The 26,519-nt window shown below is 35.8% G+C and overlaps 1 protein-coding gene across 2 annotated transcripts in view; it reads left to right on the top strand.

Annotated features, from left to right (window-relative positions):
• Positions 1–26,519, top strand: part of LOC6033799 (zwei Ig domain protein zig-8) — a 319,398-nt gene that overhangs the window by 247,848 nt on the left and 45,031 nt on the right. For both annotated transcript variants that reach the window (XM_038256815.1, XM_038256814.1), the window contains exons 4-5: positions 8,695–8,840; positions 9,044–9,114. In XM_038256815.1, the coding sequence (XP_038112743.1) occupies positions 8,695–8,840; positions 9,044–9,114 (217 nt within the window). The remainder of the gene's footprint in view (positions 1–8,694; positions 8,841–9,043; positions 9,115–26,519) is intronic.

Raw genomic sequence — 26,519 nt, 5'->3', positions numbered from 1 at the left:
ACTCTGATCGTGAACCACCCTAATTCTGAACCAAACCAAAAGTTGCCCCTTTCCATTTGCAACAACTCTCCTGGAGGCACCAATACTCCAAAACATCACTTTTTATATTTCATTTTTCACTTAATTTTGCGATCTGGACCACTATGCAATGCTAGAAAACATCTGAATGGTTGGACACTGTGTACTAAACATATTTTTATAAACAATTTCAATATTGATGGTATTATAAAACTACTAGTTTCTACTGAAACTAAATCTGCACCATCATTGTAAGACTTAGCCATAGCATGTAATCATGTATTCGATTCGAACAAATATTTTTTCCCCGGAAATCAACTCAATTTGTTCTTTGTAATTGAACAAACATGACTCGCAACCCCAAGTCGATGCTAATTGCTATTGATCCGCAAACCAACCGCACAAGCAACCACTTGCTTCCGTATCGTCTTTACACAAATTTGGGTTTTTCACCCTTTCACCTTGTCTGGTCGTCGTCGTCGTCGTCATCAGGTCATGAACACATTTTCCCATGGCTCACATCCTCTCCTCTACTTTCTCCCTCTTTCTTGTCACATCCGGTAGTTTTATCATACCCAAGCCAGCAGAAGAAGCCAACAGCATTATTCTGGTTCCTGACTGTGTGTGAACACATCCGGAAGTGTGTGTGAGTGCGTGTGTGTTTGCGCACTTTTCGGGAAGAGAAATTTCATCAAGCATTTCACATGTACATTCCGGCTAAAACTCAGCTGTGCTCGCTCATATGTTCCCAGTTTGCTCCATTTGTGCATAATGTGTGTATGTGTCTCCTCACCTTCCCCCCCCCCTCCCCTCTTTGCCTACAAAAAGGACCTGGGGAAGGTCGTCCTGGCCGTGCAGATCTGGCGGTATTGCCGTCATGAGCAACCGGCTGTCAGCAAGATTGAAAAGAGGATTATCAAGGAACATAGTTTATCAACATGATAAGCGTAATTGACAGAGCTTATGACGACGATAGAGCGAGCGTGTGAGTGAGTGAGAGCAATACCGACCGGCAAGCATATAGTATCGTCACCGTACGGGAATGGGAAAATGTTACCAAGAAATGGACGCCCTGGAACTGTGTGTGTGTATGTGGAAGCTGCGTGCACTGGTTTTGCCTATTTTGCCATTGACATTCCGGAAAACATATTTCAAGGCATTTATTTCGTGCTTTTTCGCGTCTTGTTTTGCTTTAGTCTGCAGGTCATACTTCCGTTATGACGATTTTACATTATTACAGAACTTAGCAGCAGCTGTGCCACTGATCCCGGAATGCATTAAATTTTCCATAGAAAACCTGTTTTTTCACCAAATCCTAAAAAAATGAGGGATGAAAAAAAAGAATACATAACTCAAGCCCGAACGTTCCCAGTTGAAGACTCAAGCACAAGCATCACGCCAAAAAGATAATTATTGCAAATCAATAAACCTTAAAAAAATCTTCGTGGAAAAGATGCTTAGGGTGTCCTTTTCGTGACCTAAAAATACGCTGAAACCCCGATGGTCTGAAACCAACTGTTGTCAAACGAACAAGGTCACATTTTAGTTTAACACCCTCTTCACACGGAGCTCACACACTCTACCAAACATTTGGTATGATAGTAAGGGTGACTCCCGTCTAAAAAGTGGCAGTTCGTCACTTTTTAGTTTGAATTTGACCAACCAACGGGGTACAAACTAAAAACGTTACTTAATTCACCATTAGGTGGTTGGTGCCTTCCTCACATTTAGAGGGTAATGCTATCCAAAATAGATACAAAAGGGCGGACCTTTCAGTGTTCTATCAACTTGATTTATTATTCATACCATCAGATTGTCGGAGGCCTCGTGACGCAGTGGTTAGCGGCTTCGGCTGCCGATCCCTAAGTTGCTACGGGGCGCGGGTTCGATTCCCGCCTTATCCTCCTGGCCTTCTATCGGATGGGGAAGTAAAACGTCGGTCCATTTGCGTAAAAGAGGTTTTGGGTGACTCACCACACATAACCTTCGGACGCCTAGAAATGAGCAGAAACTTGCAATAGAGCCCACAAAAGACCCGGGGGTCGTTGCTTTGCTTTTATCATCAGATTGGGTAGTCAGATCTTCATAGTTCAGGGCACTAATGTGCTTATAACTTTTGATAGGGTTGTCAGATTTTCAATCTTTTGAACTCGTTGGAAAGTTCTTTTGATCACCTATCCAACGACAGGTCGCATGATAGATAACGTTTTCATCAAAATAACTGAGATCCGGCCTCTAACAAGTTCATAAATAACATTTAAGTGCTTATAACTTTTGATAGGGTTGTCAGATCTGCAATCTATTGAACTCATTGGAAAGGTCTTTCGATTACCTATCCAACAACAAGTCGCATGATAGATCCGGATAAAGTTTTGATCGAAATATATGATATCCGGCCTCTAAAAAGTTCATAGATAACACTTATGTGCTTATAACTTTTGATAGGACCGTCAGATCTTCAATCTTTTGAACTCGTTAAAAAGGTCTCATTAATACCTTTCTAAAAATGTATAATATGACATTGTTTCTTACAAAAAAACACCCTTTTTACAATCTTCCGGACTTTTGATAAAATGTTTTTTTAGCATAACTTTTGATGTACTTAACTATACTTTATAATTTTCAATAGCGACTTATGGGACAAGACGGATCGAATGAGACCAAAACGGTCCAAATCGGTTCAGCCAGTGCCGAGATAATCCAGTGCAAATTTTTTTTCCAAATTTTCCATATCATTCAAAGGAGGCGCGCGATACTTCTTGAATCTACACCTAAAACGAAGCTTTGTGAATGATCGTAAGCCTCCATTAAAATATATTGAAAAAACCCCATCAAGCCATCTAACTTATTTAAGTGGGAAAATTTGAAGTTGCAATTCGTTTGAGAAAGAAACTTGGTTGTTCGGGGCTTCATCTTCTCATTAATTCATGTTTTGGAAGCTTATAAGCTTATATATATTGTATACATTGTAGTAGGGTGCGCCAGAAAAGCAAAAAGTTGAGCTAGATCGGATAGACGGGCCGAAAATCATAGTTGCATATCCACAGAAGCTTTCCTAAAAATTTCAGTCAATTTGGGTGAGAATTCGAGGAGCCCATTCGATTTGAAATTTGTAATAATATTGTAGCTAGTGAAACAAACAATAAATGACTAAAGCCAGATATGTTGTGCAATCTTAAAGCAAGAAACTAAAAATATAAATCAGTTTCTAAACACACATCTTATTTATATTCTCTAATTAACTCTCTTCATTTCGCAACATGACATTTAACTGTATATTTTGATTTGATTGGTACTTTATATTTTGTGCATATTTGCAATATGCTAATGTAAAGTTAAAAAGCATTTTCTGGATTATTTGTATAAAGTACTGAGAATTTTTTGTGTAACCAATGTGGTAAATGCTTTGGTGGATTTTTGATAGTTCGAATTATTTCAAGAAAATCCACCTTGGTTAACCAAATTCAAATTAACAATACAACTTAGGACTCTCATGAAATGTTTCAGTGGAATGTTTCACATTTTTGGTAAACTCATAATTTCATTTTATTCGATTGTTTTGGCATTGCACAGTGGTCCGAAACCGAAATCTAGCGTGACAAAATTGATAGCGGCCACACGTTAAGATTTAGAGCTTTGGTGTCTTCGGGACAAATGATCAGGATCAATAGGGACATCTTTTGGTATGGTGGACATTAGGGTGGTCCAAATTTTAGGGTGGTTCAGAATTTTTATTTTGGCGGGATGACGAGATAGCGCTTTGGAGTCTTCAGAAAAGTTGTAGGGAACACCATTTTGAGCAACTTTGCTGAAGGGCACAAAGCTTTATCTTCAAACGGGAAGTTTCTAGAGCCATTTTTGTAATTTAGGTTTGGGTGTTTATGAAAAAATGAGTTTTTTGAATTTATCAACTCAGGCTTATGTCGTAGTGAGTTTGTGTCTTCTAGACATTTGAAAAGCTTATCAAAACACACATTTATCTTCCAAGAGAGCGAAAATCGGACCTTTTAAACGAAAGTTATAGCCAAAATACGACAAAAAAGACGCCATTTTGAAATGTGAATAACTCGAAAAGGTGGTGGAGTTTGACCTCGCTCTTAGAAGCATCTGAAAGTACACATTCTAGAGTATATTTGCTGAAAATATCTCGGAGGTCTTTTTCGTTTAACTCATTTAATCTTAATTTGAAAATGAGCATTTTTAAATCGTTTTTTGATCATAACTTTTGATAGAATTGGCCAAAATTCGTTTTTCAAGAACGAAAATATTCATTTTGACAAGCTCTACAATTGTCTAGAAGGGCTCAAAAATGTGCAAAATGATCTAGTGGTTGTAAAAGAAGAAACAAGTTTTTACTGAAATATTTCAGGAATCAACAAAATAATTAAATTTATTCCTGAAATATTTCAGTAAAAACTTGTTTCTTCTTTTACAACCACTAGATCATTTTGCACATTTTTGAGCCCTTCTAGACAATTGTAGAGCTTGTCAAAATGAATATTTTCGTTCTTGAAAAACGAATTTTGGCCAATTCTATCAAAAGTTATGATCAAAAAACGATTTAAAAATGCTCATTTTCAAATTAAGATTAAATGAGTTAAACGAAAAAGACCTCCGAGATATTTTCAGCAAATATACTCTAGAATGTGTACTTTCAGATGCTTCTAAGAGCGAGGTCAAACTCCACCACCTTTTCGAGTTATTCACATTTCAAAATGGCGTCTTTTTCGTCGTATTTTGGCTATAACTTTCGTTTAAAAGGTCCGATTTTCGCTCTCTTGGAAGATAAATGTGTGTTTTGATAAGCTCTTCAAATATCTACAAGACGCCAACTCGCTACGACATAAGCCTGAGTTGATAAATTCAAAAAACTCATTTTTTCATAAACACCCAAACCTAAATTACAAAAATGGCTCTAGAAACTTCCCGTTTGTAGATAGAGCTTTGTGCCCTTCAACTAAGTTGCTCAGAATGGTGTTCCCTACAACTTTTCTGGAGACACCAAAGCGCTATCTCGTCATCCCGCCAAAATAAAAATTCTGAACCACCCTAAAATTTGGACCACCCTAATGTCCACCATACCAAAAGATGCCCCTATTGACCCTGATCATTTGTCCCGAAGACACCAAAGCTCTAAATCTTAACGTGTGGCCGCTATCAATTTTGTCACGCTAGATTCCGGTTTCGGACCACTGTGGCATTGACTACAGCCTCCAAATAAATTTTAATAGAAAGTTGATGTGAAAATTCAACAAATAACACAGTTTTGTCAACGGTTATGCTAAATTACGTCCAAATAATTGATAAAACAAGATGGGGTGTCCGGTTTCCAAGCGGAACAAAGCATTTACCACATTGATCACACAAAAACTGTGGTATAAAAGTATCTACTGCGATCAATTTTTGACAATTCGACAGCAACGAATTATTTCAAGAAAATTTACACCGCAGTTAGGCCGATGCAAATATTTTTTGAAACTTTGAAAAATATTTGCAACGGCCTTAACTAAAATCAAATTAACAATGCAACTTAAATGTAGCAAACGCCTTAGCCGTGACGGAAGTGATATGCTCGTTGAAGTTCATCTTTCTGTCAAGGGTAACGTCAAGATCCTTGCCAGCTATGTCAAAAATGATATGCTACTTAGTGTCCAGATTTCAAATAATGACGTTATATGAAAGTGCTTATGAATCTACTTTTTGCAACGTTTTGGAAAATTTATCACTATTTTCTTTTTTGGTTTTGATTTATCTAACCACTGTTTCTAAGCTTGATTAGTTTTAAATAAAACATTTTTTCCTATTATGCCTTACGTTACCATCTGACGATATTCTTAACGACGGTTTAACATTCCAACGCCCAAGGCTCCAAAAAAGTTGGAACGGTAACTTCAACTCAATGGTTCTCGGGCTTAACTCAACCAATCAAGATGATTCTTCTTTCCAGTGATTTTTTAGGATGTCTAGATAATTCTAGAACTTTGCAGAACTTAATTTGATCAAATCTGTAATTTTTGCGATAAAAAACATCGTTCCAACTTTTTTTTTCGCTTGTAAAAAAAAATTCGCCGAAAATTCCGCGGAGGCAGTCTTTTTGAAAAAGTTGGAACGATGTTTTCGGTCGCAGAAATTACAGATTTGTTCAAATTAAGTTCTGCAAAGTTCTAGAATTATCTAGACATCCTAACAAATCACTGGAAAGAAGAATCATCTTGATTGGTTGAGTTAAGCCCGAGAACCATTGAGTTGAAGTCCGTGTAAGTTGGACATGCGTTGGGCGTTCCAGTGTTAATCTGATTTCAATGTTAAAAAAAATCTGCCCTATTCATTCAACAGATTTAAAATTTAAAACCAAAATTCCTTTCAAACGTAACATCAAACTCACGGTAGCAACAAGCTAGACAAGTGCCTTCACCAGTAAAATCAGGGATAATTTTCAAAAAGCGTCAATCCTTTCGCTTTAAAATATGTAGCATGTAATTTAATATTAGCTTCACGTTCGGTGGCCACATTTCGATGGTGCACTGTCCATCTATTGCCAAAATCAACATTGATGGGGTCAAGTCCAGTGTTGTGCATTATCGTTCTTCGGTGCATGTCCTTCCAAAGGTTGACATGTTAGAAAAGGTGTCAAGTCATGACTGCAACAAAGTTTTCAATGAAATTTAGTTGGTCATTCCCACAGTCATTAATAAGTAAGCTTGTCGAAAGTCTGTCAGATTCATTTATCTAGGTGACAATGCAATTTCAATTGAATTTGTAATGGTGATGATTAAATGTTTCATTTTTAATTGCGGGTTAAACTACTTTATTATTGAAACACTATAACAGTTGCTCACAAAGGCTGAAATACTGCTTTGTTGACAAGCCATATAATTGTATCCCAAACATTTGTTTTATTCCACTTCGCTGCACCAATTATTGGTGAAAAGCCGATGGTGCCAAACGAGCCCAGGACTGCAGAGCAATTATTTCAGCAACAGCGTAAAAACAATGAATGAGGCCAATGGTGACGACGACGACGGCGATCAACTTGTTTCATTCGTCAACATTGCTGGCACTAATTGTGGTTTCCGGCGGCCCGAGCAGGCACCCAGTGACGTCGTAATCGAGTTGTTAAATTTTCATTGTTTCAATACACCCAATTACTCGCTGCAATAAATTCATTTTATGAGCTCCATTATCTGCTCCATCGCCACCGTCGTTGTCGTGGCCTCCTTCCCGGAATTATGTCTCAGCTTCGTGCAATCCAGCAATAATCCGTTCGCCATTACTGGGAATTTAAAAAAAAGATCCGCGCAATGCCCGCGCTTTTAGCGGTAACAGCACCGCTGGGTGGACCCCTTAATCCCTGTGCTGAGTAAAAAAGCACTTTGAGGAACTCTGTAGAAAAATAGGTTTTCCCTAATTTAATATGCTTTTTCGCAGACATTTTGCTAAATGTGTATCTCATTTATGCATTGTTTAAAAAAACATCACAAATGCACTATGATCAGAAAATCGTATCTTTTATCACCGTATGTTACTTTTTTTTAATTACTAAAAATCCATCAAGACACTCTCATTTGGTGCTAAATGATGGATAAGTCGGATTAACCCCTTTTTGGCTAATTTCAGGTATTTCCTTTTAATCTCAGATATTGTTTAACATCTAAACTCCCAAGCTCGAGAAAAAGGGCAAATTGTGTGGGTATTCAAGAAAATAAGATTTTCAGATATTCAGAAACTCTTTGCTAATGAAAAGGTCTTCGAATGCACATTTCGTTGAGATCGTACTGCTTTCAATGCCTTACCCTTTGATTATCACAGGTCCTAAAATCTCGATTCAATCCTGATATACTTACAAAAACCGTTAAAACTCTGAGCAATGCTGACATTTTGTGTGCCAAATGTTGTCCCACTCAGATATCCTATGTGCCACAGCCTGCAATTGCGACAAAATTTATATGGAAATTTGAGTCAGATGCAGTTTGACAATCTGGCATGCACGTATACTATTTACATTTTTGATCCGGAAATTTATTCAACATTTATTCAACTCATAACAAAAATAAGCTTAGTCTGACAAAATTTTCTTGTTTCAGAGTTCAAATGTTTAACAAATCGACGCTGTCGTGCTATCTTGTCGCACCCGCCATTATGACGTTCCGAGAAAAACACGTGTTAGTGTTTGGCCTTGAATAAACCAAAACGAAAGCACGCAATGTGAACAATAACAAACAGGCTTTCGGTTGTTTGATTGAATTTAGTTGCTGGAGTCCCTACTTTTAATTGAAAATGTTTACGGAAGTCGAGCTCGTATCTGTGTCAAACGCGTTCTGACCTGAAATCCTTTTGGCCAATTGTCGCACTTACATCAATTTTCAGGCTGTGTCAAGATAGCAAAAGATTGAAACTGATTTCATGTGAAAAGTGATAAAAATGCACGGATTTTTTTAGATTTTATTGAATATTTATTGATTGAAATCGAATCTTTGTGAGCTGCACAAAATGACTGCATCAATTTGACTCAAAATCGACATACGACAAGTTAGCACGACAGTGACGAAATATAAACAGAAATATAAAAAAAAAAAACCAAAAATTGATTTGCATTTTGAGTTTTTTTCCCATATTCATAAGCAAGCTTTAAGATTAACTTTTTCTTTCTCTCCCGTTTCTTTCCATTAATTGCAGATTACGTCACAGGTGACATCAGTACATCCTTAGCGTTAAATAAGCTAAATTCTGGCGGAACATTCTTCGCCGGACCATACCTGGACGGAAGCGGAGTTAGTAATGTAACCACACAGATAGGAACACATGCATATCTTCCATGCAAGGTGAGCGCAAATTGTGTCAAATTTGTCTTCCTTCTCCGCTCTTCCCCGCCAAAGTCCTTGTCCGTGGTCATGTCCTTTCATGCGAATTCCAACTGCGAGATCGAGTGCGCATGGCACAAAATCTGGCAACCCTGGCATAAAATCTCTCATTTCCTCTCACTCTCTCCCAAAGTGATTACAGCTTCTTTTTTTTCTTCTCACAGGTGAAACAGCTGGGGAACAAGTCGGTGTCGTGGGTGCGGGTGAGGGACGACCACATCCTCACCGTGGACAGGTACGTACGCGCCTTTTGCCTTTTTCTGTGTAATTTTGCAAATACCGTAATAATACCTAATTGTCATTAGCCTGATGCTTTTCGGTGCCACGCCAAATCAGCGCCAGAGCGAGGGAGGGCTTCCTTTCCGAATCCCGCCGAAAATCCTGCCTAATTGAACTTGTCTTGGGGAAACATTCCCGGGATGGCGGAATATTTCCAGCGATCATTACAGCACCATTTGCCTGAACTACATATGGCGTTTTGATGGTGATGATGATGAGCCAGGTCATATGACATTTTTTGGAATGTTAAAAGAAATTGTTTGGCTTCTTCTTCATTAATATCAACCTTATGTTTAGCCTCCCACACTAAGGGAAGGCCGGTGAACCTACACGGAGAAAAAAGAGTTCCCAAAACCGTGAACGATTTTGAAAAACGTACCATGAAATTTGAACACTTTGTTCGTGATTCCCATTTTCATGAACGCTTGTTCACGATTTTGAGAACTCTTTTTTCTCCGTGTACATCTGTTAGAAAATAGCCATTAAGGAGTCATCAATATATTGATCCTTGCACTGTAACTTGGATTCGGCCCGCACTTTTCTCTCGCACTTTTGACAACAAAATTTACAAAAACTAGGCAACCAGCACACTATGGGGTATTTCCATATAAGCGAGCGGCCAAAAATATTTTTTTTGCTTTTTTGTGACTTCTTTGTGTTGTTTGTACTTAGTATAATAAAAAAAAATGAATTTTGATATTTTTCCAAAAAAAAAAAGTTTAATTTTTGATTTTTTCATATATTTGAGGCCACATGCATTAAAGTGGTGAATTTTAATATTCTTGCTCTGTCTATTTGATGCACGGAATGGCGGTTTATGCTATGTTAAAGTTTCTGATTTACGTTCCATCTCCCTCCCCTTTTTCTTGAGTTAAAATCCACCTCTCTTTGAAGACCCCCTCCCCTCCAACTAAAATTTAATTTTTGCGGTGTTTTAGAATTTTAGACGGTTTATTTTATGGAACATTGTATGGATTCTCGTCCACGTTTTTGTTGATCCACTTGCAAAATTCACGTTTTCCACGATAAATTCTTCTAAATCAAAATCACTACGTAACCGATTGTCGTTAGATTACCTAAAATATGAACTTCTTCTATGGGATTTTGTATTCCTCGTTTTGAAGCTACAGAACAACATGCGTAGTTTTTCATCTGTGGTTTTTCCCTGAGTTGATCATGTGATGGTTCTGCAATGTTATAATTCTTACAAAAATACTCGAAAGCAGTTCTCACGTTTTCAGAATAGTGCTTCGTTATATCGTACAGGGACACTACGGTATTATTATCCATACTTTCAAAACAACACAACAACGAACTGATATAAATATACGACGAATCGTTTCTGTAAAATACTTAGAATAGGAATTTCTAATTTTATTAAACGTACCTAAGTACCAACAAAGTCATGAATATAAAATCAATTTAAAAACATACACAGCAGGTACGTCATTTCTGCCTCCGCAGGTAAATAATGTGATTTTAACCAAGCGTATACGCGAAACCATTAATTTTCTTGCATGAATCAAAATGTTCAAAATGGCATAACTCAAAAAGTGCACATAAGTGCACTTTGAAATTTGGAGACAAGTTAGGACATGGTTCAAATTTTAAGCTGCAAAATTTTCAGATCGCACAAATGCACACAAAAAAAGTACTCCATTAACAAAGTTAAAAAAAAAAACTAAATTTTGAATAAAAATCCATCTTTTTTGATTTTTATTTTTTTTTTTAGCCTGTAAAAGTGTGTTTTGTGAAATGTTATTGAATAGTTGAATCAATTACCTTTCTGAATATATATAATGATGCAGGAAAAAATACATAAACAGCTACACAGTACAACTATGCAAAATAATTATTTTTTTGTCAAAAAACATGTTTTTTCTTACCATTTTCGCCTTTGAAGGTCTGCAATTCAGTGAATTTTGAACCTTCAACTTTCAAACTCCGGATTTTTCTTAGTAAGAAAGTTTATTTTCGAAAAAAAATACCAAAAAAATAATTAGAGTATGTCGGTTTTTCGATTTATGGCCGCCTGAAACCCCATAGTGCAGCAGTTGTTTATTTACATTTCCAGTCGCAGTTTCCACCAAACTGGACATTCGCACTTAAAAATTGCGGTTGACAGGTGAGCAACGTTGGCTCGCTTTGATCATTTTTTGAGAAAATTAAAATTTCTCATGCCAGTTTGACAAGTCGCAATAGTGCGATCGATAGCAATAATGTAGTGCAAAGTCCAAGTTAGTGAGAATTGCGCAATAGTACGTCACACCAAATTCTCGGACTGCAGCCATCTGTCAACTTTGCGACTCTGACTCCGGCTTCAGGAAATTGAACAATTTCGACTTAATCTCCAACTACAGCTTTCTAAAACATTCGACTACACCAACTCCGACTCCAACATTAGCTGTTACATAAAATTGTTCAAAAATAGCTGAAACTCACATCAAAGCACATATTTGTCCGAAAAAAAAAAAAAAAAAAACAAAACAAAAAATCTAACAGAATTGTGAACTAATTAGTCGTCTTTATTAATGAGCAATTCAGCCGTAAACGCTGGATCGGCTCGGTATTGTCCCTTTTTATTTGTGAATTAATAATTATGAATTTTTAATGATTTGTGAAATCCAAATCGCCCCAACCTTAATATATTGGAAAAGTTAGTAAAAACATAATCAAAGTTGATCCCTAAAAAAAAACGTTTTTAAAACATTCGCAAAGTCGTATGAAACGAGATGAACTTCCAACCTTGATATTTTATTAAATTTAAAAACTTCTGCTTTTTGAAGATCTAAAATTGGTTGAAAAAATGGATTTTTGGCTAAATTGTAGGTCGAAGTCGTCAAAGAGATGGGGCTGGGTTGTCACTCTACGACTCAGCTCTGAGCAGAAAATCAATCGATCCGTCGTCATTAAAGCTTTAAGAAGCCTACTTAGTGGAAAACTTTTCCCCGCTCACCGGAAAGGTGCATAATTTGTCAAATTTTCTGTGGTCCTCATCCCGCCGGTGGGCAATCTAGCGTCGGTTCTTCCCGTCCCCACCGAGGCCATCATTCCATTTTCGCTACTCTACTCAAACTTCCTTCCATTGGCCGGTGCGCTCGCGTCACGGATGGAAGCCATTAATTAGATTTAATTTTTTTACGTCGCATTATTCAATTTCGTCCTTCCGGTTCCTCTTGAGGGACATCCTACCTCCCCGAGGGAAGTAGAACTCTGGTAATAAGGTTGTTTGGAGTAAAATTGTGCTAGAAATTTGTGCCTTGAGAATAAGAAGCTTTATTTTTTAACTAGCGATTTGACTAAGTTTTTACTAGGGCTTAAGTTCATTGGAAGAGGCAGTTGTATCTAACATAAATTGATTCTTTATTTAATAAATTAATTTATCTTTGGCTGTTTGGCTTTCTCACCTTCAAAACTTTTTATTATTTTTTCACACTCTCTGCCTTAAATCGACAGAGGGAAGACCCTGCGCACGTGTTGTCGGAGTCACGAATTGGATGCTTGGCTGGGGCTGGGGATGATCAAACGTTGCCCTTGGAAACCAACACAAACTCAACCAACCAACCAACCAGCACCGTTGTTCGCCTGCAAATGGGCTTCGAACACGACGCGGGAAAGTGGAATTTCATTAAATCAGTTTTCAGGATACGGGTGTTCCACGAAAGGCTCATCAGCAGAACCAACAGCGTCGAAAGGGGTTGGAGCTGGACGGTTCTCTGAGAAACTCTAAATTGAGTTTTTTTTATGATGTTCAAAATTTTGTGTATTTTTTATACATGTCTAATAATCGTCCGTGTCTAAGTGCAGCAGCCATTGAAAGGTAGTTTTGATTTTTCGATATGTGACAAGAGACTCAACAGTAAGCGGTGTCTTAACCCTAATCCTGATTTTGGAATTCACCTTTTAACAATTTTGAAATTGGCTATAAGGATTTGAGATTTCTCTTATCAATCAAGCGCTTACCTTGAGTGGAGAGAAGGCCAAACAATTTAAGAATTACATCGTCTAACAAATTGCATTTTGCTAGAGAATCGCACTGGTGAGGTTGCTGGTCGTTGAAATGAGAACGCACTTTGACCCTATTAACCACGCACGTGGCCACAATCCCACGCATCACCGGACAAGACCCAGGGTTGAAATTGGCCGAAACATCGAGACACATCTTGTCGGTCAGAAAATCATTTTTCACGTGAGGCTCCAAATTCAGGGCCAAAATCGAGAACGCGCACCATTGTAACACAACACGAACCAGCAAAATTACAAAGCAGATTGGCGGTGGCGAAAACTGGCAATCCGAAAAGCGTCACCACGGTTGACAACGACAGCGACACCTTTCTCGGTGGTCCGGTCCGGGCGGGGGTAGTTCTAGGGAATTTGAACCGTTCCCTGGAAAACACGGCTAATGAAATGCTCTGCCACGTAATGGTAGACCCATCTAAAATTTACAGCCGGTGATTAATGGTACATTTCAAATTAATTATCGATCGTAAAAGTCCGGGAAGTCCCAAATTTGCGGGGCCAAAAAAAAACCAGAAAGAGTCTCGGATAAGCACTCATTCCCGGGGTTTCAATTTGAACCGTTTTAAAATTGGAGTGGTGGGGGATGGTGGGACAGCGGCATCAAATTGTTTTAGTGGTGTAACGAAAAACTCGTCTAATGCGGAATGAAATTCTAATAAGGTATAGCAGGCTATTTGGATTACGATGGTTGGTGCCCTTCCGGTTGGACACCGCAGTGGAAGGCGGGGAGGGTTGTTGGGGAGATTGGGCTTCTGGTTACAGTTGATATATTTTAATGAACACTTTGAGGGTTTGTGGGAAGGAAATGCAAACTTCAACAGATGGGCGTATTGGGTGAGGGTGAGGTGAGTCAATTTGATTATTGAGTGCAATTTTTGTTGCAGCAAATAGTTGCAGCAAATGATGGTTGTTTTTCATAAATTAGGCCGTTAAAACTATTTTTCAAAGTTTATGTCGCCCCTACCTTCATATGTTTTCAATAATCTTCAAAATTTTAATGGAAATTGAAGTCTAATCAAGTTTTTGTAAAATTCCTTTGTAGAGTATTCCAAAAAGTTGCAATAATTAGTGTTTTGAAAACTAATGATTGCAAAACAACTGAATGTAAAAACCGTTTTTAAAAAACCCTTTTTTCATTCAAATGTTAATACCATGTCTTATACCCAAGTAATATTTTTTCCAGGAGTTCTACAAGAGCTCTTCAAGATAGGTACAGCATAGCAGTTTGGTCAGCGGTAGGATAAAATACTCTTCAAAACTTCTTCAGGAGTTTGAAAGAGTACTTGAAGAGAATTTTATCCTACCGCGGTCCAAACTGCTATGCTGTAGCTATCTTGAAGAGCTCTTGTAGAACTCCTGGGAAAAAATGTTACCTGGGTAATTTCATGCAATATTGGATCTTGGTAAGACTCTCACCGGATTTTTTTTAAGTGAGCAAAATCTATTAATTTTCTTGCGTACATACTTTTTGTGTACACTGTTTCTCATACAATATAACTTGCTTGGGTCCACAAAGGTGATGTGCATGCTTTTGTAAGCAATTTTACCATCGGATTTTGTGTTACTTTCCCTTGTTTATGCAAAGAGTTACATTATGTAGATTCTTTCAGCACGTTTCGTGCTTGGTTGGATCAATTTTTATAAATACGACGAGTGCTGAAAAATCACGAGTCACGAGTCACGAGTTTTGTCACGAGTCCAATACGTCAGTTTTGAACCTCCAAAAACACTCTTTTAATATGATTTTTCAGTTGAAAAAGCGTAATATCAATTCAGCTTTTTGACTCAAAAGTCTGTGATTATTGAAGTTTATGCTTTTCGAAAACTTGCAAGCCACTTAACGCGTCGTGATTTATGAACGATGTACCTCAATCTAAACAAAAAAAAAAATAATGAAAAAATAGTTTCGGTTTTTTTTCGTGCTATTTTGAGTATATTTTTGGCAGATAATTTTATTTCGCTTCATTTTATTTAACCAGTCTCTTTTCAAATTGTTGACCAGACTTTCACTTTTTGCTAAAATTTAAATTTCATTTGAAACAGATGCATAATCAAAACGACATCAACAGCTAGGGGAACAGCATCTAATTTCAGCGTGCTTCTAATGTTGTCACATCAGCACATTGACATTCAATTAAAGCTAAATAAAAGTGTTTTCAACTGAAATTGAGTGATAAATAGCTCAATGAGAAGTGAGCAAACAAGTTTCTATCTATAATAGTGAAAATCAGCAAATTGGATGGAGTTAGGAGCGAGTGCTTAACCTGCCAAACAAACGAGAATTTCCCCTATTTTGGCTTTTTCATTTTGATCACCGGAATTATTCAATTAATTTTTAAAACTGAGCTAACCAGGGGAGTAAGAAAAGAGACAGAACTGAAGCGGTGAAGAAGTTGAGGGTCATTAATTCTAGGTGTATCACTTGGTTAATCTTCTCACGTTCTTCGACAACTTTTGCCGTTAAATATTAGAATAAAAAAAGTATTAATAAAAAATAAAATATATTAGTTAAAAAAATAGTACAGTCATCCCACATATTCGGAACACTTTTGAGATAATTTGTCAATAGCATGCCTAATGCATCATTTCTGTCGACCCTACTATTTTTAGGACCTTTATTTGGAATTCTCTGGCTATTTCACTAGATAGAGCAGTACTTCTAATACAAAAAACTGCATCTCAAGACTATTTCATTCAGCAGCAAAACATTGCCTCCAAATTGTCTGTTCCATAATTGTGGGATGTTATTGTGCTTCCCACAATTGTGAAACACCTAAATTTAACTGATATTTTCACACAAAAAAAGTTATCAGACCATGGATAAAACATCACTAAGCTTGAGTTTCACTGGTTGCAGTGTGTGAAGTCATTATTTTGTTACAAATATGTACTCATGGAGAGTATCAAAGTTTCTTAACATCCGTAAGAAAAAAGTGTTCCGAATTTGTGGATTTCAAGGGTCAAAGTTTTTCTTCAAAAACTTGATATAAAAGTCAAAATTTGCAGTTCTTGGATACAGCATTCGAAAGATCGCAAGGTAAAAGTGAATCATTAAGTTCAATTATCGATCTGCTATGATTTTTTGTACATTGGCCGATCTGTAAACTGTTCCGAATATGAGGGATGACTGTAGGTCCGACTCTACTGCTTTCAAATACGAGAACGAAGAAAATCGTATAATTAGTTTGCTTCTAAGCTTCTAAGGAAAGACGAAGCTTTTGCTTTAGGAAACTCATTCTTGAAATTGATTAAGGAAGACAATTGAACGGCCCGAGCGGTTTAGGCTTTCAGGATTTTTGTGATATTTACTTGTAGAGTCAAAACAGATCAGTAAACATCACTTATCTGTATATTACATTTTTTTGAAGATTACATTTTTTTCGGTAACACTTTCAACTTCTACGCGCACGATCACATCACTTTGCATTTAGATCTTCGTCGAGCCAGTTCTCTATGTTGAAGCCAGACTTGTCCTCCAGACCTCTTCGCCGAGCCATGCCAGACCCGAACTCCTAAGTCCCGGGTGGACTCTTCACAGCGGCTAAGTCCCGGCGGACTGCGGCCTCCACCGCTAAGTCCGGCTGGACTGGGGCCTCTGCTACTGGTGGCTGCTGGCGGGTCCGGCTGGTCTGGGGCTTCTTCAGGATCTGGAACTGGACTGGGCTTGAACTGGCTGGAACTGACTGGAACTAATTCTGGAACTAACTGGAACTAATTGCCCTCCTCAAGAATTTTGGGGTTTTTATAGTCAGTCCCCGAAAACTCTACTAAATTTTGTTCTACTAAAAGTTGTCCGTTCCGATGAGAAGCATCGATGAACCTCATGAATTAAATTGTGCAGACCTCTGCAATTCTTCATGACTTTCCGTATGGTGTAGTGAGTACACCTCAAAATCGGAAGTCATGGGTTCGAACCATTGTCGTGAAACTTTAAATTATGTTATTGGAATATCAAAATTATGTTCCTCAAATATTCTCAAAAATGTAAGTCAATAATGAGAAGGTCGAATTATCCATTGAACAAACATGCCAATGAATTTGGTTAAGCCACACCTTCAATTTCCCCTGTGGAAAAACATCGCACATTCATAATTGAAAGCTTAACCATTTTTTTGATTGCCTAACAATTGGCGAAATTTAATAAAGGGCTTTTCAGGTGAGGATGACTCATGATCCACACCTGTACATAAGCAATTATTTGTCGCGCAACGCGAGTCGACGGGTAAAATTATTTATGCTTGCGTAAGCGCGCATGGTCAGAACTGTGGTGAGGTTCGAAAAATGGACAAATTTAATAATTTAAATTTGAGGTCGCTGCATTCCCCCACACTTACCAGCTAGATGATTGTATTCTTGAAAAGCATTAAGAACATCTCTCGAATGTTATTTGTAGGTTGGAAGAATATTCCCAAAGTTAATAATTTAAATTGTGAAAATTACTTTGCAAAAAATCATAAAAATATTTAATGGATGGATATAAAAAATTGATTTAAAAAAAATTGGTTTGGTTAATCTCCCCCACACTTATCAGCTAGATGATCGTCTGAAAGAAATGATCATCTATGGAAAGAATATTGTCGGGTGTAGTGATCGCGCGGTTTACAATTGGTTCTTCTTGTGATTTCTTGTAAATTGCTTTATAATTGTTCTTTTGATTTTTTTTTACTGTGTACAAATATTTTCATTGAAACTGATGTAAATAAACTTGCATTTGAAATTAATTTTCATTATCTCTCCTAAAAAAATCATTGCATTTTTCCCGCTGTAAGCAAAATTTGTTGTTGTTGTAGAACTGTGTTGATCGGCTGGTTGTTATCGTTGTCGTCTTCCATCAAAATCGTCTTTATCGTGAGGCTATTCATTCCACAGTGACTTGGTCAATTGATCAGTTTTCGAGGCTGAGGTGTTGAATTTCGTCGATTAGTGCAATTGTCGTTTCCATCATGAATTATGCTTCATAACCCAGCTGTGAGTTGACTATGGTCAGTTTTGAGAGTGCATTGACTTCTCATTTGCTGAGTATTGTGAATTGTTCGTAAATCCAGTATATTTGTCCAAAATTGACTTTTCCAGTTGCTTTGCATCTTTGACATTCTCAAATTATTGTCATCGGTTGATGTAATTCTTTTCTCAAATGTTTAGGACATGTTGTTAGTCCAAAATTGTCTTTTCGTGTAATTTGCAACTTTGGCTTTTGTAGATTAATGACATCGGATGATGTTATCATTTGTTTATCATGATCTTCTCCTTTTCAATAGTTTCAGACGTGCAGTATGATCTCCGCTTACATTTTTGTTCCATAATTGATGTTTCGCCTTGCGATCATCTTTACTTTGCTTAATTCCACAATTCAATTTGGTAATTTGTTTTACGTGAATGTCTCGTTACTAAACTTGCGTTTTAATTCGACTTGATCCTCATTGATATGACCTTTTACAACAACATCAACACCGTTACCTGTTCAACCTCCCGCATGACTTTGCCACTCACCATCTTGCCATCACAAACTTCTGCATACGAACGCGTAGAACTTCTCAGCATACGAACGCGTCGATCATCTCAAGTCGTCTCGTCTATCGTCTCTGCCATATTTTACTTCAGTTTTTAGTTTTGTTTCTCCCACAAAAATTTCTTACTTGTTTTCTTCCCATGAACAATATTTTATAATTTTCAGGAATCTATCATTTAATTTCTGTGCAAAATTGAGATTCAAATTTACTTACAATCTTATAAATCCTGTTGATATTTTTATATGAAATCAGTTCTATTATTTTTAATAAAAAAAAATTCAGTTCTAATTGACTATTATTTTTATACTTGAATGAAAAAAAAATACTCTATAAAGTTTATCATTGATCTATACATCCTATCATCTTGTCATTGCAATACTGCGCATGTTAAAATATCCTTTCTGTTCTTCCAACTTTTTATGAAATCTGTACATCACTTTGTGTTTTAATTTGCACGAAAGTATTTGGTTCAATAATCTATGTAGAAATTTTTGAATTTGAATTGTTTTTGAATTGTTTCCCACTGAATTTTATCAGTTTAAATTTGTTTTTCCCTTGAAGCAGTATTTATCCCTTGATTTTCCCTTGAAGCATTATTTTTCCATTCCCTTTAATTATCATTTGACTATCCCCGTAAAGTGCAAATGTTTTGAAATATTTTAACATATTGAATCCCCCCATGGATTACAACTGTTTGAAGCTTTATTCGACATAAGATCTCTCCCCATAGAGTACAATTGTCTACTTTTTAATCCCTTTGGCGTTGCTTTATCAGTTTATGTATCCCTAGATCGGAACTTTTACCGTCCTTTTCGATCTTTTTAGATTCCCCACGATATACTCACAAATTTTTCCCTTCCTTGAGCTGAATTCCATATTCGTCCTTGTTGAAATTTTTGTCTACTTGATCGTCTTCCATTGGTTTCCTGTAAATCCTTCGTATAAGCATATAACATTCTGAAAATAAATTCTTAATACTTTGTTAAGTAAATTATAAAACACATGTTTACATTCAACATTCATTCTGGGGTGCACCTCCCTTGTCCAATTATTCTCACACACACTCTTACTTGCATACATGTTGTTTTGAAACATTTAATAATCATACTTTTTTCATTTAGTTGTCGTTGAAATTTCATTATTGTTTAGTCATGATATATTTGTTTTTCTCAGATAAAAAAAACGTCATTGTTCTTTTTATACCCTGTTAACCCATTTCAGCTCAATTTTAGAATGTTCCCAAAAAAAAAGAAGTAACCCCACAGCTTCTTAATTGTTTTAACGTGTTTCATCACTGCTTCATTATTATGTTTATATTTGATCATAATCGCTTCATCTGAAAAAATAAGCTCAGTACTCGTACTTTTCCTAATCTGTTCCTTGTTTAAACCCCATCAATTCAATCATTTATAAAAATTATCTTTCATCTCCAATTCATAACATTCATCTGGTTTGCGCATTTCTTTGATAATAATCTTTTTATTTATTTATTTTTTCAACTAATTCATCAACCTATAAATCATATATTTTTCATGTTTATTTTTCTATATATCTTTAAAAAAATCCGGTTTCTGTAACACATATTTTGATTCATTGAATTCTCTTGATAATCATCGTTCTTTTTACTTATTCATCAATCATATCAATTCAATATATATATATTTTTTTCATATATTTTTTTTTCAATATACATAAATAATCCCGTCCTTAAAATACATATTTTCATTCATTGTAGTCTTTTGATATTAATCGTTTATTGTACTATGCCATTCCTTTTATTCATCATAATTTTTATCTATACTCCATTTAATTGTACTGTAATTGTCATTTTAAAATATTTTATCTTGTATTGGAGTATTTAATTTTAAGGTATTTTCAATATATATTGTTAAAAAAAATCATACTGGTAAATTTTGACATAAAACTTTATCTAATATTAATCATTGTATTTTCTAAGTCTATTATTATGTACATCTTCAAATTTGTTGCCATTTTTAATAGTGGTCGTTTGATCGCTGTTAAATTTAACGATATCGTAAGGGCCTCGCCACTTATTTTGTAACTTTTGACCAATTCCTGTTTGTACCATTTGTACCAAAACTCTATCTCCCCACATTGGTACCCAATCATTTGTCTTTTTGTCATAAATTTCCTTTCTTTTTTCTTTTGACAATATCAAGATGTTTCTAGCAGTTTCATGAGCATCCTTGAATATATCTTTCATTGAACAAATATAGTCGTCATAATTTAAATCTGAATCGTTGATTTTATAAATTGTGCTTGGTATTGTAGCTTTTCTTCCATACAAAAGTTCATAGGGAGAATATCCAGTTGATGAATTTTCTGTAGTATTGTATTCAAACATAAAGTATGGTATCAATTCATCCCAACATTGTGGATCTTTGCCAATAAAATTTCGTAAATAAATTTTTAACTCTCTATTTGATCTCTCAACTAAATTAGCTTGAGGATGATATGCACTTGTAACGATCTTTTTAATGTGTAATATTTTGCATGTATGTTGCAATAATTTGCTTACAAAGTTTGTACCTCGATCGGTTACAACTTCTTTAGGAGCTCCAAATTTACAAACAAAGTTTTCAACAAAAGTTCTAGCAACTGTTGCACTTTCTTGGTTTTCCATGGGAGCTACAATCAAAAATCTTGTTAAATCATCTTGTATCACAAGTCCACAATTGTTTCCATTAATAGAAATTGGTAACATAACCACATCCATATAAATTTTATCAAAGGGTTCATACGATGTTGTCGTAATTTTCATTGGCATCTTATTTGCTGGCCATATTTTATTCTTTTGACAAGAATCACATTGCTTTACATAATTCAAAACATCTCTTCGCATATTTTCCCATGTAAATAAAGGACTCATTCTTTTAATCATTCGTTTACCTCCGACATGACCACCCAACGGTGCGTCGTGAAAATCTTTAAGCACTTGATCTCTGTCTTCTGGCTTTACATAAATTCGTTCATTTTCTGTTGCATATAGTGTAAATGACTTTGAAAGTTTCATTGCAAAAAATCGTAATAAGTTTAGTTCCAACTCTGTTTTAAATATTCTATGAGAAATAATTTGTATAACTGATGCATCTTTAGCAAAATCAGGATAATCTTTGAAGCTTTTAAATAAACCATCGAAAAATTCTTCATTCTTAATTGCTGAACGATATGTTCCATTCAAAATTAAACCCCAAAATTTCTTTTGCGGGAATACAAATATATTTTCTTTGGTGTAATCCTTAATACCATGTGGAAGGTCAATGTATTTACTCAATTCTTTGTGTACCGTAACACTGTTTAATATCATAAATGTAGCTTCGGCTTGTTCAAATGGTATAATATTTTTAGAAAATTTTAAAACGTTAAAATCGATATCTGTATCTTGGAAATCCTTGTATGTAAATGTTTTATCGTTGCTATCATCGTCATTATCTAAATTTATGTCAATTTGTTGAAGTCCATTCATATTATTATTCCAATTATTATTGTTTCTAGATGAATTCTGTCTGTTTGGAGTATTTGTTGAGTTTTGATTATCTGAAATATTTTGTCTATTTTGTTTTGCTTGTTGACGAGTTGTAATTGCTACTAATTTTGATGCTTGTTTATCATCTGCATGATCTTCATCATTATTTAAACGTGAGAGAAAATCTGCAACCACATTTTCCTTTCCTTGCTTGTAACGAATTTCACATCCAATGCCTTGGATTTTTAAACGAAGCTTTGTCAACGTTGGTGAAGTTTCCTTCAAATGCCATAGAGCTACCAACGGTCTATGATCTGTGTAAACGATAAAATCTTGGTTATAAATAAAATGTTTGAAGTGGTCTACTGCCCAAACAATAGCTAGTAGTTCTTTCTCGATAGTAAAATAATTTCTTTCAGCCCCGATAAGCGCACGACTTGCGTAAGCGATGGGGTGATCATTTGACTTCTCATTAGTAAGAACTGCTCCGATAGCATAATCGCTAGCATCAGTTGTCAAAACAAATTTGTCATTATAGTTCGGTCTAACTAAAACTGGTTCTGAAATTAAATAGTTTTTTAATTCTTCAAAAGCATTTTCGCATTCTTCTGTCCAAATAAATTTCACATTTTTCTTTAATAATGCATTAAGTGGCTTACGTTTATCTGCAATGTTTGGAATAAATTTTCCATAAAAATTAACAGTTCCCAAAAATGATCTCACATTTTTAATCGTCTGCGGCCTTTTCATGTTTTTGATTGTATCTATATTTTCACTAGTTGGTCGAATACCTTCTTCATTAATAATATGACCCAAATATCTGACTTCTTTGCGTAAAATTTTACATTTTGATGGTTCAACTTTTAAATTATGTTCATGCAATGCATTCAAAACTTTATATAAATTTTCATTGTGTTCTTCGATAGTTCTACCGAATATAATAATATCATCCAAATATACAAACGCATTAACTGGTTGTATTTCATAAATAAGTGTGAATGTAAACTTCTGGAATGTTGCTGGACTATTTTTCAGTCCCATTGGCATTCTTAAAAATTCATAATGTCCTAGAAATGTTGAAAAAGCGGTTTTCGCAGCATCCTTTGGGTTAATTGGGATTTGATAAAATCCTGATTTCAAGTCAATGGTTGAGAAATATCGAGTTTCTCCAATACTGTCAAAATTTCGCTAATAAGCGGTATAGGATACACAAATGGTTTAGTAATTGTATTTAGGTCTCGAAAATCCACTACAATTCTGTAGCGTTTGTTGCCTTCGGCGTCTAAGTCTTTCTTTGGGATGCATAATACCGGTGCATTCCACGGACTTTACTTGGGCGTATTATCCCTAATTTTAGCATTTCTTCCACTTGCTCTTCAACGTGTTTCTTGGTAGCTTCAGGAAATCTATATTGTCTTTTGTTAATTGGAATTTCAGTTGTTGTCTCAATATCATGCATGGTTAAATTGGTATAAGTCAACTCGTCACCCTCTAAATAAAATATTTCATTAAAATCATGCAAAATATTATTAATTTCTTGATTGATATCACCTTTCAAGTGGTCTGTTTTAACCAATTCATAAATTTTTCTCATTCTTTCGTTGCCTGTAAGTTTCTCATGCTTCATGTTTTCAATCACATCATAATCCCGATCATTTTCTAAATTCATCTCTTTTGGGTAATCTTGGTTATCATCATCAATTTCAATTTGATCGTCATAATACTCTTCAATGTACGGTTGGATTCTGCCATTGCAGCCATTGTCATTATCATAATTATTTCCATTATTTTTATCGTAATTTGTATTAAAATTGTCATAACTATTTGCTTCAATACCTGCCATATTTACTTTGTTTATATTTTCAATGTCATTGATTCTAAATAAATTGGTCATTTCATGATTATTATATTGTATATTATTTGTATCAGGCGTTCGTAAAACTATGTAGTCGAAACTTTGACTAATATATAAGGTGTATTTTTTTTAGAAAATGTGCTCCAAGAATTGCATCATCAGCGAAATGCTTCAAAATGTAGAACTTTTCCTCGTATTTTGAATTTCCTAAAATTAAAATCATATTTACAGATCCAACTGTATCTTCTGCTATTCCATGAACTCCTCTAATGGAAATTCTATCGTTGAAATCAATGTTAGTTAAACGCATATTACTAACCACATCCCATCTTACAAAATTGTTACATGATGCGGAGTCAATTATAAATTTGTGAAATTTTGTTGGCTTTGCCAAGGTAGCAATATTTGCATAAAATATTGAATCATTATTGAAATTGATTTTTAATGTTTCATGTGGTGGAATGTATTCGTTAAATTGCATTTTAAAATTATTTGGAATTTGATTTTTATTGCGCCGACTATTTGTATAAGTTCGTTTAAAAGTGCTCTTTGCAGTATTCGTTTTATAACATTCATAAAATTTGTTAGCTTGATAATTATTTCTTTGATAAAAATTTTTATTTTTATTGTTCCAGAAATTTCTGAATTTTCTGTCAAAATTAAGGTTTGAATTTTCAGTACTAGCAAGTAACCTTTGTTCGAGAGTTCTTCAAGACTCTCTGTCCATTCGTTCATTTTCTAAAAATTCTAGCAAATTTTCCAACTTCATATGACGGTTATTAGTGGCAATTGCTTTGATTTCATTATTTATGATTCCAACTATAAAGTGGCTTTTTAAGCAATAAGCTGTAAATGAATTTTCGTTGTAACTTTGATCAATTTTTATGATTTCGTATTTTATGTCAAGAACTCTTCCTGCATATGATTTAAATGATTCATCCCGTCCTTGATTCAGAGTTTCAATTTGTTCAATTATACTACCAAAAGTAGTTTTGATACCAAACTCTCTAATTAAATTTGCCTTGGTTTCTTCCCAAGTGCTTGCATAAATTCGGTTAATACGTGCTGCTGCTTTAAATTTTAGTTTCATAAAAACAATATTTAAAAATTTACTCTGATCTTCGCCTTCAGGAATTTGATCAGCATAATAATCTATTAATATTAAAAATTGCTCCAGTGAGTCTAATGACCCATCAAATTCTGGAATAAGCTGGATTAAATCCGTCATCTCCAAATTCGCCATCTTTAACGGTGCAAATCAACAAGAGCTTTTGGACCAAGATTTTTGTTACAGATATTTTAGTATTTTCGAAACTACGGGAACTATCGATATAATGTTTTATTCATCCCCTAAAGTACTGTCTACTAAGTGATTTACAACAAAATTTGCCTGTTTTTACAATCAGATTTGTGCAGGATTGGGTCCGTAAGTTTGTCAATTTTGGCATAAGAAGACAACAACTTCCTTGGTTGCTGTGCACCCTTTTAAGCGTGTTTTTAACTATTTACATCAAATTTCGGTATAACTTTTGTTTACTCACCCTAAACTGCCAGATTTCCATGGTCGTCTTCTTGGGTGTTCGATGCGGCTGAATTTCGTCTCCAGTTGATCCAGATGATCTCGTCATTGTTGAATCCCTAGTGTTGTCCATCGTTGGCCGGTTTTGAAATTTTCGATGCTTCTGCCATTGGTCGAGCCCGTTTTGATTCCATGTTGTACTGCTGCACATTTGCTTCCATCTTAGAACTCCTCACATAACATTTTCTTCAATTTAACGTTTTTTTTACACTATTTTAACTGTTTGTTACTTTGCGAAATCATTTTGTTCATTAACTTTCACGCATAGTCACATTTTCAACTCTCGGTTTTGTCCAATCATAATGGCGTGTCCAAACACACACAGCGTTGCTTTCCGCTAGTCACCACCTGAACGGCCCGAGCGGTTTAGGCTTTCAGGATTTTTGTGATATTTACTTGTAGAGTCAAAACAGATCAGTAAACATCACTTATCTGTATATTACATTTTTTTGAAGATTACATTTTTTTCGGTAACACTTTCAACTTCTACGCGCACGATCACATCACTTTGCATTTAGATCTTCGTCGAGCCAGTTCTCTATGTTGAAGCCAGACTTGTCCTCCAGACCTCTTCGCCGAGCCATGCCAGACCCGAACTCCTAAGTCCCGGGTGGACTCTTCACGGCGGCTAAGTCCCGACGGACTCTTCACAGCGGCTAAGTCGGCGGACTCTTCACGGCGGCTAAGTCCCGGCGGACTCTTCACAGCGGCTAAGTCCCGGCGGACTGCGGCCTCCACCGCTAAGTCCGGCTGGACTGGGGCCTCTGCTACTGGTGGCTGCTGGCGGGTCCGGCTGGTCTGGGGCTTCTTCAGGATCTGGAACTGGACTGGGCTTGAACTGGCTGGAACTGACTGGAACTAATTCTGGAACTAACTGGAACTAATTGCCCTCCTCAAGAATTTTGGGGTT

The sequence above is a fragment of the Culex quinquefasciatus genome, chromosome 2 (genome assembly GCF_015732765.1).
Source record: "Culex quinquefasciatus strain JHB chromosome 2, VPISU_Cqui_1.0_pri_paternal, whole genome shotgun sequence".
In the NCBI taxonomy this organism is placed as follows: Eukaryota; Metazoa; Arthropoda; class Insecta; order Diptera; family Culicidae; genus Culex; species Culex quinquefasciatus.
Note: the sequence above shows the minus strand (reverse complement) of the source record. Positions and strands in the feature narration are given on the sequence as shown.